General features: G+C 47.6%; 1 protein-coding gene across 2 annotated transcripts in view; it reads left to right on the top strand.

Moving 5' to 3' along the window:
• LOC138638360 (phospholipid scramblase 2-like) overlaps positions 1–15760 on the top strand; it is a 91153-nt gene that overhangs the window by 48395 nt on the left and 26998 nt on the right. For both annotated transcript variants that reach the window (XM_069727593.1, XM_069727594.1), the window contains exons 4-7: positions 214–362; positions 1839–1881; positions 3720–3940; positions 9592–9753. In XM_069727593.1, the coding sequence (XP_069583694.1) occupies positions 214–362; positions 1839–1881; positions 3720–3940; positions 9592–9753 (575 nt within the window). The remainder of the gene's footprint in view (positions 1–213; positions 363–1838; positions 1882–3719; positions 3941–9591; positions 9754–15760) is intronic.

Below are 15760 nucleotides of genomic sequence, written 5' to 3'. Positions count from 1 at the left end.
CTGGGAGATTTTTGTGCCGTTGTACAGTTTTGTTTTGTTTTTTACTTTTGAACCATTTGCATCCTGTTTGATTCAAGTGTCCAATGTAATTATTCAAAGATTAGCATTAGAGATTGAAACAAAGGAGCTATACTTTTCTGTTTGATGTACCTGGAACCTGTCAAGATATTTTACCTTGTTTAATTAACTTGAATTTTTACTTATCAACTTCAGGCCAACCAGTTCATCCTAACTATGGCCCACACGCTGGAGGACCTCCTGTTCAAAACCAACCAATGGGTCCGGGTGGTCCACAAGGTGCATGGATGCCAGCACCTCCAGCAGATCCCAACTGCCCACCAGGTTTAGAATATCTGTGCCAGGTAAATGGTTAACCATATTTTTTGAAAAGAGATCATACCCAAAAAAGGGTGCGGAGCTACTGAATGGAACGCTACTTTCTTGGCTAAAGCTGGGATTTGCATCTCTTCTTTGTTAAAGGGAACCTGTCACCTGAATTTGGCGGGACCGGCTTTCGGTCATATGGGCGGAGTTTTCGGGTGTTTGATTCACCCTTTCCTTACCCGCTGGCTGCATGCTGGCCGAAATATTGGATTGAAGTTCATTCTCTGTCATAGTACACGCCTGCGCAAGGCAATGGCAGCCAATCTCTCATGTGGCCCACATCTATCTCTCCCGATTTCCCCATAAATATGAATACTCAGTAAAACCAAGCATTCATGTGTTCTCTGTGGTAAGAGCAGAATAAGGAGCTGACCATCATCTCCTCCTGTGGCCCATATACATAGAGAAGAAAGGATCAGGCGTGTGAATTCAGATCGCCTGATCCTTATGTTCCACAACATCATCTTTCAGAGGACGATCGTCAGGTCTCCATGCTCATGTAACATTCAGCTGGTCCTACCAAAATCGTCTGTTCACCTGACCATAACCTGAAGTGTATGGGGGGCTTTATTTTCTGCAAGAAGTGTCTAAAATAGTTTTAGCTCCCTTTTCCATGTGACTGCGTTCTCCTGTCCGTGCCCAGTTTAGTGTTAAAGGGGACATGTCATCAAGTCAGAATTGGCCAGTTTTGTTCTTATTTTATTTCTGGTGCTTTCCTGAGTATTCTGCTTTTTTTCTTTTTTTTTTTTTTTTCTGTTAAATCCACCATATGGTTCCACAGATTTGGGCTTTTTTATTTAGTGCTAATTTTTAGGGTCTTTTCCATGAGGACGCGACTCACAGAATTATCTGGGGGGGGAAAAGTGTACATAAAAAGCATCGCTAAATAAAAAAGGTCTGAATCTCTCAAAGTGTATAGTGGATCTAAAAAATAAAAAAAGTCCTCAGCGGAGAGGCAGGAATCCAGTGAGCGCATATACTGGCCACTTTTCACCTTATGTCAGGTTCTCTTTAAAGATCTGCCATTTAAATCTCCTTATGAGATTGAAGCAAAGTGATTAAACCCCTCAGTAAAAATACATTTTTATTAACTTGTTGATTCATTTAGTATTTGTACAATAAATGTATGATATGCACATTATATAATTATTTCTGCCTGGCTTTATAAATCAATAATGTATCAGATGAGTAATCATGACTACAGTAATGCTGTAATTATTACATCTGACGTGGATATTGCTTTATAATACATATTTTATGCGGCGTTTTGCTTGTGGTAGTATTTATGAAGGGAGGGAATAAAAAGGTCCCGAGAGTGTTTTACTTGTCTTTCTAATTGATGCCAGAAGCCGTTTTTTATTTGTCTGTGGACTGTTCTAATCTTTAGCAGCGTAAATTGTCTGGCCTGATGATGTCGTTCCTATGTCTCCTAACTTTATGCTTTGGTTTTACAGATAGACCAACTTCTTGTCCATCAACAAGTAGAGCTACTGGAAGGTAGGTGATACTTTACTAGTGAACAAATCATTATAAATGATCGTTCAGGAGAGTTTTGGGGTTTAATGAAATGATGTTTCATTTCAGGGCATGTTTTTTAAATTCGATTTAAAGGGAACTTGTTACAGGAAAAAATACTATCAACCTGCAGATAAGGGGTTAATCTGTAGGTTAATAGTGTTCTGAACCTTCCCGACGCTCACACTTTGAGCCATGCTGCAGCAAGGAAATAAACTTTGTTCCTTCCGCCAGCGTTCAGGTCATGGAGGTGGTGGCGGAAGGCGTACAGTCACTGTTCTGTGTATGGAGAGGGGTCGCTGTAACCGCACCCCAGCACTGAGGGTGCAGGTATAGTTGCCCATGTCCATAGACAGTGTGGTGACTGGAACCGTGCCGGCACCACCTCCATGACTGAAACTAGAGCGCCATGGATTCAGGACCTCTTTAGAGGGTGGAGATGAAGGAAGCTGTGGTGTAGGAGTGCAGACTAAGCCTCCTGATGATGCTGAAACGTGTACGAGGGGCGGCCAGGGGTACAGCAACAATCTGCAGACACCCACAAAGATTACATAATTTAATATGAATATTTATTAACCAGTTTATAAAACAAAGGAGAGGATGGTAGTTAAACCGTGTATAAGGAACAAATACAATGACAGCAGTTACTGCCGATAACACCAACTAAGAGTATACGCAGTGACACTTACCCAGAATTAGCAGTCATATGTGAGCAAAATATGACGCAATTAACAATTTCTATGCATACATCAATAAAACGATAGTATCGTGCCAGCACTTTTAGTAATCGCTAACTCTGAGCAGTTTTTGAAGTGTCTCTTACAGAAGAGGCCTTTCCTCCTAGCTAACTAGACCTCTATAAGGCTATTTACATATGTGCATTTATTACTACGGTATGTCCTGAGACTGAAGTAGAAGAGTCATTGGTGTGTGGAGCAGTAAATATTCATTTATCTTTAATAGCGAGCACAGTAGTCACAGCTGCTGGCGTCCTGAAGCTGCCGGGCGATCATGTGTGCCTGATACTTTACCAAATGAATATTCACTGCTCTCCACTTCCATGGAGATGATTCTGTTTAATAGCGAGCATGCGTGATTGCCTGGCTGTTTCAGGAAGCCGGCGGCTGTGTCTATGGTGCCCGCTATTAAAGCTCAATGAATATTCATTGCTGTCCACTCCCATGGGAGTGGAGAGCAGCGAATATCCATTCCCTCAAGTTGTGGACACACTTAAGCGCACAGCCACCACAGGAACAGCTTGTCTGCTATTAAAGAGAAATGAATATTCACTGCTCTTCACTCCTATGGGTGGCCCCTGCCTCCTATGACCTGCTGCTCCGCCGCTGCCACTCCCCCACCTCCCTATCTACAGCCACCTCATATACATCTGGACTATAAGACGCACCACCATTTTCCGACAAATTTTTGGAGGAAAAAAGTGCGTCTTATAGTCTTAAAAATACGGTATGTAACGATTTGCTGGCAGCATCAATATCTGTTTCTGCTGTGATGGGATCTTCACCAAAGTCTTAGGCGCCACTGTCACTCGTCCGACGGACTGGCCACACATGGTGCTCTTTGGCAGCCTGCGGCTCCTGTACATATGTGGATTGGCAGCTGTGCAAAGTATATAGATTCTGATTTACTCTCTTTATTCATTAATTAATTCTTCAGCAGTTCTGACCCTGTGCGGGAGTCACTACATGTGCTACTGTAACCTCTCCTCGATGATCTTTCTCCGCAACAAGCCTAGAAGTTATATTTGTATAAGGATAGTTCCTTTTCATAACTGTTTATTTTTCCTTTATCTCCATATTAAGCTTTGATTGGCTACGAAACCAACAACAAATATGAGATCAAGAATAGCATGGGACAGAGGGTGTACTTTGCTGCCGAAGAAAATGATTGCTGCACTCGGAACTTCTGTGGACCCGCTCGCTCCTTCACTATGACCATTGTTGATAACAGCGGACGTGAAGTAATTCGGCTCCTCCGACCTTACAGATGCTCTTCATGCTGTTTTCCCTGCTGCCTACAGAAAGTAAGTAAGCCTTCGCCTCACCCCTCCTTTTTGCTTTGCTTTTGACTTTGGGCAGATCTACTGTAGCCCTGGGTATTTCTGAATACTGGTACTATGGCTCCATAGGCGTATATAGCCTTCCTTGGTCCTCATGCCACATTGATTGATTCTTTGCCAGGTTATATGTCTGATTACTGCCAATTTTTATATCTGTGAAATTACGATTATTGTGGCATTTTTCTCTCATTTATGCTCGATGCACACATTATTTTCTTGCATTGTTTACGTGTATAGGACTTTGATATAGGGGCAAATCATGCCCATGATAGTCTATGGAGACACAGCTTTATATGTTAAGATTCATTGTACGACACTATATGTGCCTGTGATAGTGCCTCAGCATATGGTAATCACTCCTTAGTTGCAGCATTGGGGCTATATCAATAATAATCCATTTATTTTATTGTCAATATCCTAATGTCTGCTGGCAACATATTACTGTTTGAATATTTATGCACTTATTTATTGGACCAACTGTTTATGGTTTGCTAATTATGCTGTATGTACTCATAAGCAGTTTGAGAATTCTTTGTAGTATTTCTATGGTTTACATATACCTGTAGGGGTGTTGGGTTATTGGGTTTGTACTCATGGTTTTAAATGATTTTATTAGTGTGTATTGAGGGATAATAAAGTTTTTTGCATCTTATTATTAGTGGCTGTGCAGGACATTATTAGTCTAATCTTTTTTCTTCTTTGTTCTTTCATTCTATGTTTACAGACTAGGCTTTGCACCCCATTTCTTTATTGTTATATGATCTTGTTATAGGAGTGCACCCTATCTATATATTTACAGTTTGCCTCTTTAAGGCATTTGGCAGTCGATGAGGATGATGACGTATTGCAACTTAACAATGCAACTTTCAAGAGATCTCCAATTACTAACTTAACATATAATGTTGCCTTTTTTTTATTATGATATTTCATAATGGTTGTTACTAACACAAATGTTTGTTTTTTCACTTGCTATAAACTTGGAAAACAAGTAATAAAGAGATTTAATAAAAAGCTGAACAAACATATTATTAAAGGGGTTTCTAAATGATCCCCTTAGCGGAGTTGTGGAGTCCGTTTCCATTTTGGTGGAGTTGATATAATATGTAATGATCCATAAAATATAGACTGCTCAAACAAATAAAGGGAACACACAAACAGAATATAACTCCAAGTAAATCAAACTTCTGTGAAATCAAACTGTTCACTTAGGAAGCAACACTGATTGACAATCAATTTCACATGCTGTTGTGCAAATGGAATAGACAACAGATGGAAATTATTGGCAATTACCAAGACACACTCAATAAAGGAGTGGTTCTGCAGGTGGGGACCACAGACCACATCTCAGTACCAATGGTTTCTGGCTGATGTTTTGGTCACTTTTGATTGTTGGTTGTGCTTTCACACTCGTGGTAGCAGGAGACGGACTCCACACAAGTGGCTCAGGTAGTGCAGCTCATCCAGGATGGCACATCAATGTGAACTGTGGCAAGAAGGTTTGATGGGTCTGTCAGCGTAATGTCCAGAGGCTGGAGGCGCTACCAGGAGACAGGCCAGTACACCAGGAGATGTGGAGGGGGCAGCTGGAGGGCAACAACCGAGCAGCAGGACCGCTACCTCAGCCTTTGTGCAAGGAGGAACAGGAGGAGCACTGCAAGAGCCCTGCAAAATGACCTCCAGCAGGCCACAAATGTGCATGTGTCTGCACAAACTGCTAGAAACCGACTCCATGAGGATGGTCTGAGTGCCCGACGTCCACAGATGGGGGTTGTGCTCACAGCCCAACACCGTGCCGGACTCTTTGCCACAGAACACCAGGATTGGCATATTTGCTACTGGTGTCCTGTGCTCTTCACAGATAAAAGCAGGTTCACACTGAGCACATGTGACAGATGTGACAGAGTCTGGAAACGCCGTGGAGAGCGATCAGCTGCCTGCATCATCCTTCAGCATGATCGGTTTGACAGTGGGTCAGTAATGGTGTGGGGTGGCATTTCTTTGGAGGGCTGCACAGCCCTCCATGTGCCCGCCAGAGGTAGACTGACTGCCATTAGGTGCCCAGATGAGATCCTCAGACCCATTGTGGGACCATATGCTGGTGAGGTTGTCCCTAGGTTCCTCCTAATGCAGGACAATGCCAGACCTCATGTGGCTGGACTGTGTCAGCAGTTCCTGCAAGATGAAGGCATTGAAGCTATGGACTGGCCCGCCCATTCCCCAGACCTGAATGCGATTGAACACATCTGGGACATCATGTCTCGCACCATCGTCACGTTGCACCAGACTGTCCAGAAGTTGGATCCTCCAGGTCCTGGTCTGGGAGGAGATCCGTCAGGAGACCATCCTCCGCCTCATCAGGAGTATGCCCAGGTGTTGTAGGGAGGTCATACAGGCACATCGAGGCCACACACACTACTGAGCATCATTTCCTTGTCTTGAGGCATTTCCAATGAAATTGGATCAGCCTGTAACTTCATTTTCCACTTTGATTTTGAGCATCATTCCAACTCCAGACCTCCGTGGGATATTAGTTGTGATTTACTTTGATATTTTTTAGGTTTTTTGTTCTTAATACATTACACTATGTAATGAATAATGATTTACAACTGGAATATTTCATTCAGTGACATCTAGGATGTGGGATTTTACTGTTCCCTTTATTTTTTTGAGCAGTGTATAATACATTGCGTTCGGTAATTCAGTGCAGGATGTGCTGTAATGTTTTCAGAAGAATTTGGGAAAGTTCTGAAATGTCCTATAAATGTCTGTTCTGCTCCTGATCTCAGGATCTTGTCTTTTAGTTGAGATGAACCTGTGCTGCACTTTATGCACATGCTCAGTAGTGACCAGTTCTGTGGAGTCGGAGTCAGGGAAATTGAGGAGTCGTAGGCTTGTGTTACTAACTCCACATTTCTGCCCCTAATAGTTGGATTGAAGATAATTTAAAGGGAATCTGTCACCTCATTTTTTGCATATAAGCTGTGGCCACTACCATTAGGGGCTTATCTACAGTATTCTGTAATGCTGTAGATAAGCCCCCAATGTAACCCGAAAGATAAGAAAAACAATTTTGATTATACTCACCCAGTGGCGGTCCAGGTCCGATGGGTGTTGCAGGTCCGGGTCTGGCGCCTCCCACCTTCATATGATGACGTTCTCCTCCTTGCTTCTGCTGCGGCTCCTGCGCAGGCGTACTGATGTGCCCTGTTGAGGGCAGAGCAAAGTACTGCAGTGCGCAGGAGCCGGGCCTCTCTGACCTTTCTCGATGCCTGCGCATGAGCCACAACAGAAGCAAGGAGGAGGACGTCATCGCATGGGTGAGTATAATCTAAAGGTACCTTCACACATAACGATATCGTTAACGATATTGTTGCTTTTTGTGACGTAGCAACGATATCGTTAAGGAAATCGTTCTGTGTGACAGCGACCAACGATCAGGCCCCTGCTGGGAGATCGTTGGTCGCTGAACAAAGTCCAGAACTTTATTTCGTCGCTGGATCTCCCGCTGACATCGCTGGATCGGCGTGTGTGACACCGATCCAGCGATGTCTTCACTGGTAACCAGGGTAAACATCGGGTTACTAAGCGCAGGGCCGCGCTTAGTAACCCGATGTTTACCCTGGTTACCAGCGTAAAAGTAAAAAAAAAAAACACTACATACATACTTACCTACCGCTGTCTGTCCCCGGCGCTGTGCTCTGCACTCCTCCTGTACTGGCTGTGAGCGTCGGTCAGCCGGAAAGCAGAGCGGTGACGTCACCGCTCTGCTTTCCGGCCGCTGCGCTCACAGCCAGTACAGGAGGAGTGCAGAGAAGCAGAGCGCCGGGGACAGACAGCGGAAGGTAAGTATGTAGTGTTTGTTTTTTTTTACTTTTACGCTGGTAACCAGGGTAAACATCGGGTTACTAAGCGCGGCCCTGCGCTTAGTAACCCGATGTTTACCCTGGTTACCGGCATCGTTGGTCGCTGGAGAGCGGTCTGTGTGACAGCTCTCCAGCGACCAAACAGCGACGCTGCAGCGATCCGGATCGTTGTCGGTATCGCTGCAGCGTCGCTTAATGTGAAGGGGCCTTAACTAGTTTTTCTTATCTTTCAGGATACATTTGGGGGCTTATCTACAGCATTCAGTAATGCTGTAGATAAGCCCCTAATGGCGGTGGCCGCAGTTTATATGCGAAAAATGAGGTGACAGATTCCCTCTAAAGATTCCTGGGACTCCCACCGGTCCCTAGAACAAGGCTTTTAGAGCCCCATCTTTATGAATTGGAGCCTTGAACTCGGCTATCTCTGAGTCCTGTAGAGACTGATTGGAGGAGAGCTCCGCATGTTTGACGTTGCTCCATTCAGATGCGGCTATTCAGAGTCCTCTTTTTGAGATCCGTGGGGTTCATGCAGTTGGTCTCCCAGCGATAATTAAAGAGAATATGTCACCAGGATTTCATCCCCTAAACTAATGGCGTATATGTGAATTGCTTTAATGCTGAGTAAATCCTTATCTTGTTTTTAGAAATCTGTTTTGCGGTTTTAGAGAAATCCTTAGTACTAAATTGCTAATAAGTTGCGCGAGCAGTGGGGTGGGCCTTCAGCTCTTCTTCCTCTCTCCTTGCTCCTCGCTCACTGCCTGAATCCGGTGTCTGACTGATAGGTCACTCCTGTTCCAGGAGGCACTCAGCGGGCCGGGAATTAAAGCTACTTCACATATTAGCCATTTGGGCTGATGACAGCTCTTTTTTCATTATTCCCTATCCTGTATGTGACAGCGCCCCTCCTGTCCACACCTGTGTCTGGTACTGCAGTTTATTTGCATTGAAGGGAACGAGTCTATGCTACATTACCACAAACATCTTTTACCCAGGCGGGGTTCTGATTTATGGCTCGCTCACACAAGCGTATCACAGTGCTATCTGATGTTTTATTGGATAGCCCTTGGCCAAATGTTACACTATGGGGCAGTGCAGGTCTGCAACTTTTTTTCTCATGACGATTCGGATGCCGATGCTGCGTGTGCATCCGATAATCAGAACACGTGCACTCATACAAGTCTATGGAAGCTTGTGAAACATTGAACTGCACTCGAATGTCATCCGAGTGCAGTCCGATTACCGCAGACACAGAGAATGGAGAAATGAATTTCCCCATCTTCTCCGCACCTGTGCAGAGATTCTTGCATACGGGAGAATCGGATCACATGCAGAGACACTAGGATCAGACTCTGACAGAGTTTGATCTGAGTGCCATTAGCATAAACTGCTTAATTCTGAGAGCATATACGACAGTGTGACCCCAGACTTAGGAAGAAAACGGTACATAATCTCGCAAAAAATATCTTTAAGACCTTTTTGAGTTTGACACCGGCAGTGAAAAGTGCACCTGACGTCGGAACAGTAAGCACCAGCCCGTAATTCAGTGTCCTCTTCTCCATACAGTTTGTGCAGGATACTGAGGTCTGACTCCTGCTTCTCCGCCAGATTTTTACTAAATTAGAAACTCCCTCCACACTGACATATAAGAATTGTTTCTTTGTTAATCTAGTATGATGCACAATCTGTTATGATAGACTTAAGATGGCTCTAAAATTCGAGAGTGATTATGATGTGTGGCTTTTCTCCTGACAGCTTGAAGTGCAGGCTCCTCCTGGAAACACAGTCGGCTATGTGAAACAGAACTGGCACCCATGTCTACCCAAGTTTACCCTACAGAACGAGAGGGAGGAGGATGTTCTGAAAGTGCAAGGACCCTGCATCCCCTGTAGTTGCTGTTCAGATGTGAATTTTGAGGTATGTAATGTCCTATGGAGATGTTTGTTCACTGATCATACCGTGGAGCAGTGGTTACGACGACTTATATGGCTCTTGAGACATGTTGTCAATTTAGTCTTTTCTATACCTTTCTTATGAGAACAAGTCCATGCCTTCTGACACATTTTGGGGTCCTATCAGTGTTTGTCCCAAATGGGCAAGTTATTACCTTTCCACTGATGCAATGATAACCTGCTGATTGGAGGTCAGACCACCAGCTACCTCTAATTGTCACTGATCCGGTTACAATGGCTGTCTCCTGGTGCCCCCTAGGCAATGAATGGAGCTCCATATTAACAAAGCTTTTCAGAGCCTTGTTCCAGGGATAAGTGGGTGAGGTCCCAGGAGGCCGTCCCCATCGATAAGCACATAATAACTGAAATTACAACACATATCAAAATTACTAATACCTTTGATGAAAAAGGTTAGATTCCCTCATCCTATCGAAACCTATAGGCACTTCCTGAAGAAAAGAAACTACCCCCACTCAGCAACAACATACCTTGATTAACCCTAATTAGTCCTCTAAAAGTGCATTTAAAAAGAAAAAGAAAGATTATTGAGAATGAACGTTCCTAGGATTTTACGATAATCCTGCAGTGTAAATAGGTTGACGATCACCCGATGAACAAGCAATTTGCAAAACTCTTGTTCATTTGGTGAAATGATCTTTTCTATTTTTCAAACAATCATCGTTCTTGGCATTGTATCGTTAGGTGTAAACAAGATTTGCACTGTGGAGAACAACATTTGTTAGCTATCCAGTAAAATGAGCCCTCAACCTTGATGGAAAAATTCACAAGAGTATATATCAATGATTGAACATTATCGCCTGTTAAAGGGAACCTGTCATGAGGACTTATACCTCAAACTACTGACATTAAGTACCAGGGCTTTCATGCTGATTAAATCCATACCTTGATTCTACTGTCTCTAAGAAATCTTGCTTTGAAATCATATGCAAATGAGCGGCAGCTGCTGTGTGGTGGAACAATGCACTTGCAGCTCTCCTGCCCTCACTTCCCTGCCTGTTGCCTGTCTCATGTCTCTGATTGACCTCAGGAGAAGGAGATTACTGAAACAAGAGTGACCTGTCAGTCTGACAAAGGAGGCAGGCTGTGTCTGGGGAATAGGGAGAGAGGTAGGAGAGCTGCAAGTACAATGTGACCTGTCAGACAGGAGGCAGAGGGAGGGGAATAGGGAGAGAGGGAGGGGAGCTGCAAGTACAATGTGACCTGTCAGACAGGAGGCAGAGGGAGGGGAATAGGGAGAGAGGGAGGGTAGCTGCAAGTACAATGTGACCTGTCAGACAGGAGGCAGACGGAGGGAGGGGAATAAGGAGAGAGGCAGGAGAGCTGCAAGTACAATGTGACCTGTCAGACAGGAGGCAGACGGAGGGAGGGGAATAAGGAGAGAGGCAGGAGAGCTGCAAGTGCAATGTGACCTGTCAGACAGGAGGCAGACAGAGGGAGGGGAATAGGGAGAGAGGCAGGAGAGCTGCAAGTGCAATGTGACCTGTCAGACAGGAGGCAGAGGGAGGGGAATAGGGAGCGAGGCAGGAGAGCTGCAAGTGCAATGTGATCTGTCAGACAGGAGGCAGACAGAGGGAGGGGAATAGGGAGAGAGGCAGGAGAGCTGCAAGTGCAATGTGATCTGTCAGACAGGAGGCAGACAGAGGGAGGGGAATAGGGAGCGAGGCAGGAGAGCTGCAAGTGCAATGTGACTGGTCAGACAGGAGGCAGAGGGAGGGGAATAGGGAGAGAGGGAGGGGACCTGCAAGTGCAATGTGACCTGTCAGACAGGAGGCAGAGGGAGGGGAATAGGGAGAGAGGGAGGGTAGCTGCAAGTACAATGTGACCTGTCAGACAGGAGGCAGACGGAGGGAGGGGAATAAGGAGAGAGGCAGGAGAGCTGCAAGTACAATGTGACCTGTCAGACAGGAGGCAGACGGAGGGAGGGGAATAAGGAGAGAGGCAGGAGAGCTGCAAGTGCAATGTGACCTGTCAGACAGGAGGCAGACAGAGGGAGGGGAATAGTGAGAGAGGCAGGAGAGCTGCAAGTGCAATGTGACTGGTCAGACAGGAGGCAGAGGGAGGGGAATAGGGAGCGAGGCAGGAGAGCTGCAAGTGCAATGTGATCTGTCAGACAGGAGGCAGACAGAGGGAGGGGAATAGGGAGCGAGGCAGGAGAGCTGCAAGTGCAATGTGACCTGTCAGACAGGAGGCAGAGGGAGGGGAATACAGAGAGAGAGAGGAGAGCTGCAAGTGCAATGTGACCTGTCAGACAGGAGGCAGACTGAGGGAGGGGAATAGAGAGAGAGGTAGGAGAGCTGCAAGTGCAATGTCACCTGTCAGACAGGAGGCAGACAGAGGGAGGGGAATACAGAGAGAGAGGGAGGAGAGCTGCAAGGACAATGTGACCTGTCAGACAGGAGGCAGACAGAGGGAGGGGAATAGAGAGATGCAGGAGAGCTGCAAGGACAATGTGACCTGTCAGACAGGAGGCAGAGGGAGGGGAATACAGAGAGAGAGGGAGGAGAGCTGCAAGTATAATGTGACCTGTCAGACAGGAGGCAGACAGAGGGAGGAGAATAGGGAGAGAGGGAGGAGAGCTGCAAGTACAGTACAATGTGACCTGTTAGACAGGAGGCAGACAGAGGGAGGGGAATAGAGAGATGCAGGAGAGCTGCAAGGACAATGTGACCTGTCAGACAGGAGGCAGAGGGAGGGGAATACAGAGAGAGAGGGAGGAGAGCTGCAAGTACAATGTGACCTGTCAGACAGGAGGCAGACAGAGGGAGGAGAATAGGGAGTGAGACTGGAGAGCTGCAAGTACAATGTGACCTGTTAGACAGGAGGCAGGAGGGGAATAGGGAGAGAAGCAGGAGAGCTGCAAGTGCAATGTCACCTGCCAGACAGGAGGCAGACAGAGGGAAAGGAATACAGAGAGAGAGGGAGGAGAGCTGCAAGTACAATGTGACCTGTCAGACAGGAGGCAGACAGAGGGAGGGGAATACAGAGAGAGAGGGAGGAGAGCTGCAAGTGCAATGTCACCTGTCAGACAGGAGGCAGACAGAGGGAGGAGAATAGGGAGTGAGACTGGAAAGCTGCAAGTACAATGTGACCTGTTAGACAGGAGGCAGGAGGGGAATAGGGAGAGAAGCAGGAGAGCTGCAAGTGCAATGTCACCTGCCAGACAGGAGGCAGACAGAGGGAAAGGAATACAGAGAGAGAGGGAGGAGAGCTGCAAGTACAATGTGACCTGTCAGACAGGAGGCAGACAGAGGGAGGGAAATAGGGAGAGAGGGAGGGGAGCTGCAAGTGCAATGTGACCTGTCAGACAGGAGGCAGAGGGAGGGGAATAGGGAGAGAGGCAGGAGAGCTGCAATTGCAATGTGACCTGTCAGACAGGAGGCAGACAGAGGGAGGGGAATAGGGAGAGAGGGAGGAGAGCTGCAAGTACAGTACAATGTGACCTGTTAGACAGGAGGCAGACAGAGGGAGGGAAATAGGGAGAGAGGCAGGAGAGCTGCAAGTGCAATGTGTCCTGTCACACAGGAGGCAGAGGGAGGGGAATAAGGAGAGAGGCAGGAGAGCTGCAAGTGCAATGTCACCTGTCAGACAGGAGGCAGAGGGAGGGGAATAAGGAGAGAAGCAGGAGAGCTGCAAGTACAATGTGACCTGTCAGACAGGAGGCAGAGGGAGGGGAATAAGGAGAGAAGCAGGAGAGCTGCAAGTGCAATGTGACCTGTCAGTCAGGAGGCAGAGGGAGGGGAATAGGGAGAGAGGCAGGAGAGCTGCAAGTGCAATGTGACCTGTCAGACAGGAGGCAGAGGGAGGGGAATAAGGAGAGAGGGAGGGGAGCTGCAAGTACAATGTGACCTGTCAGACAGGAGGCAGAGGGAGGGGAATAAGGAGAGAGGCAGGAGAGCTGCAAGTGCAATGTGACCTGTCAGTCAGGAGGCAGAGGGAGGGGAATAAGGAGAGAGGCAGGAGAGCTGCAAGTGCAATGTGACCTGTCAGACAGGAGGCAGACAGAGGGAGGGGAATAGGGAGCGAGGCAGTAGAGCTGCAAGTACAATGTGACCTGTCAGACAGGAGGCAGAGGGAGGGGAATAGGGAGAGAGGCAGGAGAGCTGCAAGTGCAATGTGACCTGTCAGACGACAGTAGGCAGAGGGAGGGGAATAAGGAGAGAGGCAGGAGAGCTGCAAGTGCAATGTGACCTGTCAGACAGGAGGCAGGCAGAGGGAGGGGAATAGGGAGAGAAGCAGGAGAGCTGCAAGTACAATGTGACCTGTCAGACAGGAGGCAGAGGGAGGGGAATAGGGAGAGAGGGAGGAGAGCTGCAAGTACAGTACAATGTGACCTGTTAGACAGGAGGCAGACAGATGGAGGGGGATAGGGAGTGAGACAGGAGAGCTGCAAGTACAATGTGACCGGTCAGACAGGTAGCAGAGGGAGGGGAATAGGGAGAGAGGCAGGAGAGCTGCAAGTGCAATGTGTCCTGTCAGACAGGAGGCAGAGGGAGGGGAATAGGGAGAGAGGGAGGGGAGCTGCAAGTGCAATGTCACCTGTCAGACAGGAGGCAGAGGGAGGGGAATAAGGAGAGAGGCAGGAGAGCTGCAAGTACAATGTGACCTGTCAGACAGGAGGCAGAGGGAGGGGAATAAGGAGAGAAGTAGGAGAGCTGCAAGTGCAATGTGACCTGTCAGACAGGAGGCAGAGGGAGGGGAATAGGGAGAGAGGCAGGAGAGCTGCAAGTGCAATGTGACCTGTCAGACAGGAGGCAGAGGGAGGGGAATAAGGAGAGAGGGAGGGGAGCTGCAAGTACAATGTGACCTGTCAGACAGGAGGCAGAGGGAGGGGAATAAGGAGAGAGGCAGGAGAGCTGCAAGTGCAATGTGACCTGTCAGTCAGGAGGCAGAGGGAGGGGAATAAGGAGAGAGGCAGGAGAGCTGCAAGTGCAATGTGACCTGTCAGACAGGAGGCAGACAGAGGGAGGGGAATAGGGAGCGAGGCAGTAGAGCTGCAAGTACAATGTGACCTGTCAGACAGGAGGCAGAGGGAGGGGAATAGGGAGAGAGGCAGGAGAGCTGCAAGTGCAATGTGACCTGTCAGACGACAGTAGGCAGAGGGAGGGGAATAAGGAGAGAGGCAGGAGAGCTGCAAGTGCAATGTGACCTGTCAGACAGGAGGCAGGCAGAGGGAGGGGAATAGGGAGAGAAGCAGGAGAGCTGCAAGTACAATGTGACCTGTCAGACAGGAGGCAGAGGGAGGGGAATAGGGAGAGAGGGAGGAGAGCTGCAAGTACAGTACAATGTGACCTGTTAGACAGGAGGCAGACAGATGGAGGGGGATAGGGAGTGAGACAGGAGAGCTGCAAGTACAATGTGACCGGTCAGACAGGTAGCAGAGGGAGGGGAATAGGGAGAGAGGCAGGAGAGCTGCAAGTGCAATGTGTCCTGTCAGACAGGAGGCAGAGGGAGGGGAATAGGGAGAGAGGGAGGGGAGCTGCAAGTGCAATGTCACCTGTCAGACAGGAGGCAGAGGGAGGGGAATAAGGAGAGAGGCAGGAGAGCTGCAAGTACAATGTGACCTGTCAGACAGGAGGCAGAGGGAGGGGAATAAGGAGAGAAGTAGGAGAGCTGCAAGTGCAATGTGACCTGTCAGACAGGAGGCAGAGGGAGGGGAATAGGGAGCTAGGCAGGAGAGCTGCAAGTGCAATGTGACCTGTCAGACAGGAGGCAGAGGGAGGGGAATAAGGAGAGAGGGAGGGGAGCTGCAAGTACAAAGTGACCTGTCAGACAGGAGGCAGAGGGAGGGGAATAAGGAGAGATGCAGGAGAGCTGCAAGTGCAATGTGACCTGTCAGACAGGAGGCAAGCAGAGGGAGGGGAATAGGGAGAGAGGCAGGAGAGCTGCAAGTACAATGTGACCTGTCAGACAGGAGGCAGAGGGAGGGGAGTAGGGAGAGAGGCAGGAGAGCT

This window comes from Ranitomeya imitator, chromosome 5, assembly GCF_032444005.1.
Source record: "Ranitomeya imitator isolate aRanImi1 chromosome 5, aRanImi1.pri, whole genome shotgun sequence".
NCBI lineage: Eukaryota > Metazoa > Chordata > Amphibia > Anura > Dendrobatidae > Ranitomeya > Ranitomeya imitator.
This window is presented reverse-complemented; position numbering and strand designations above follow the sequence as displayed.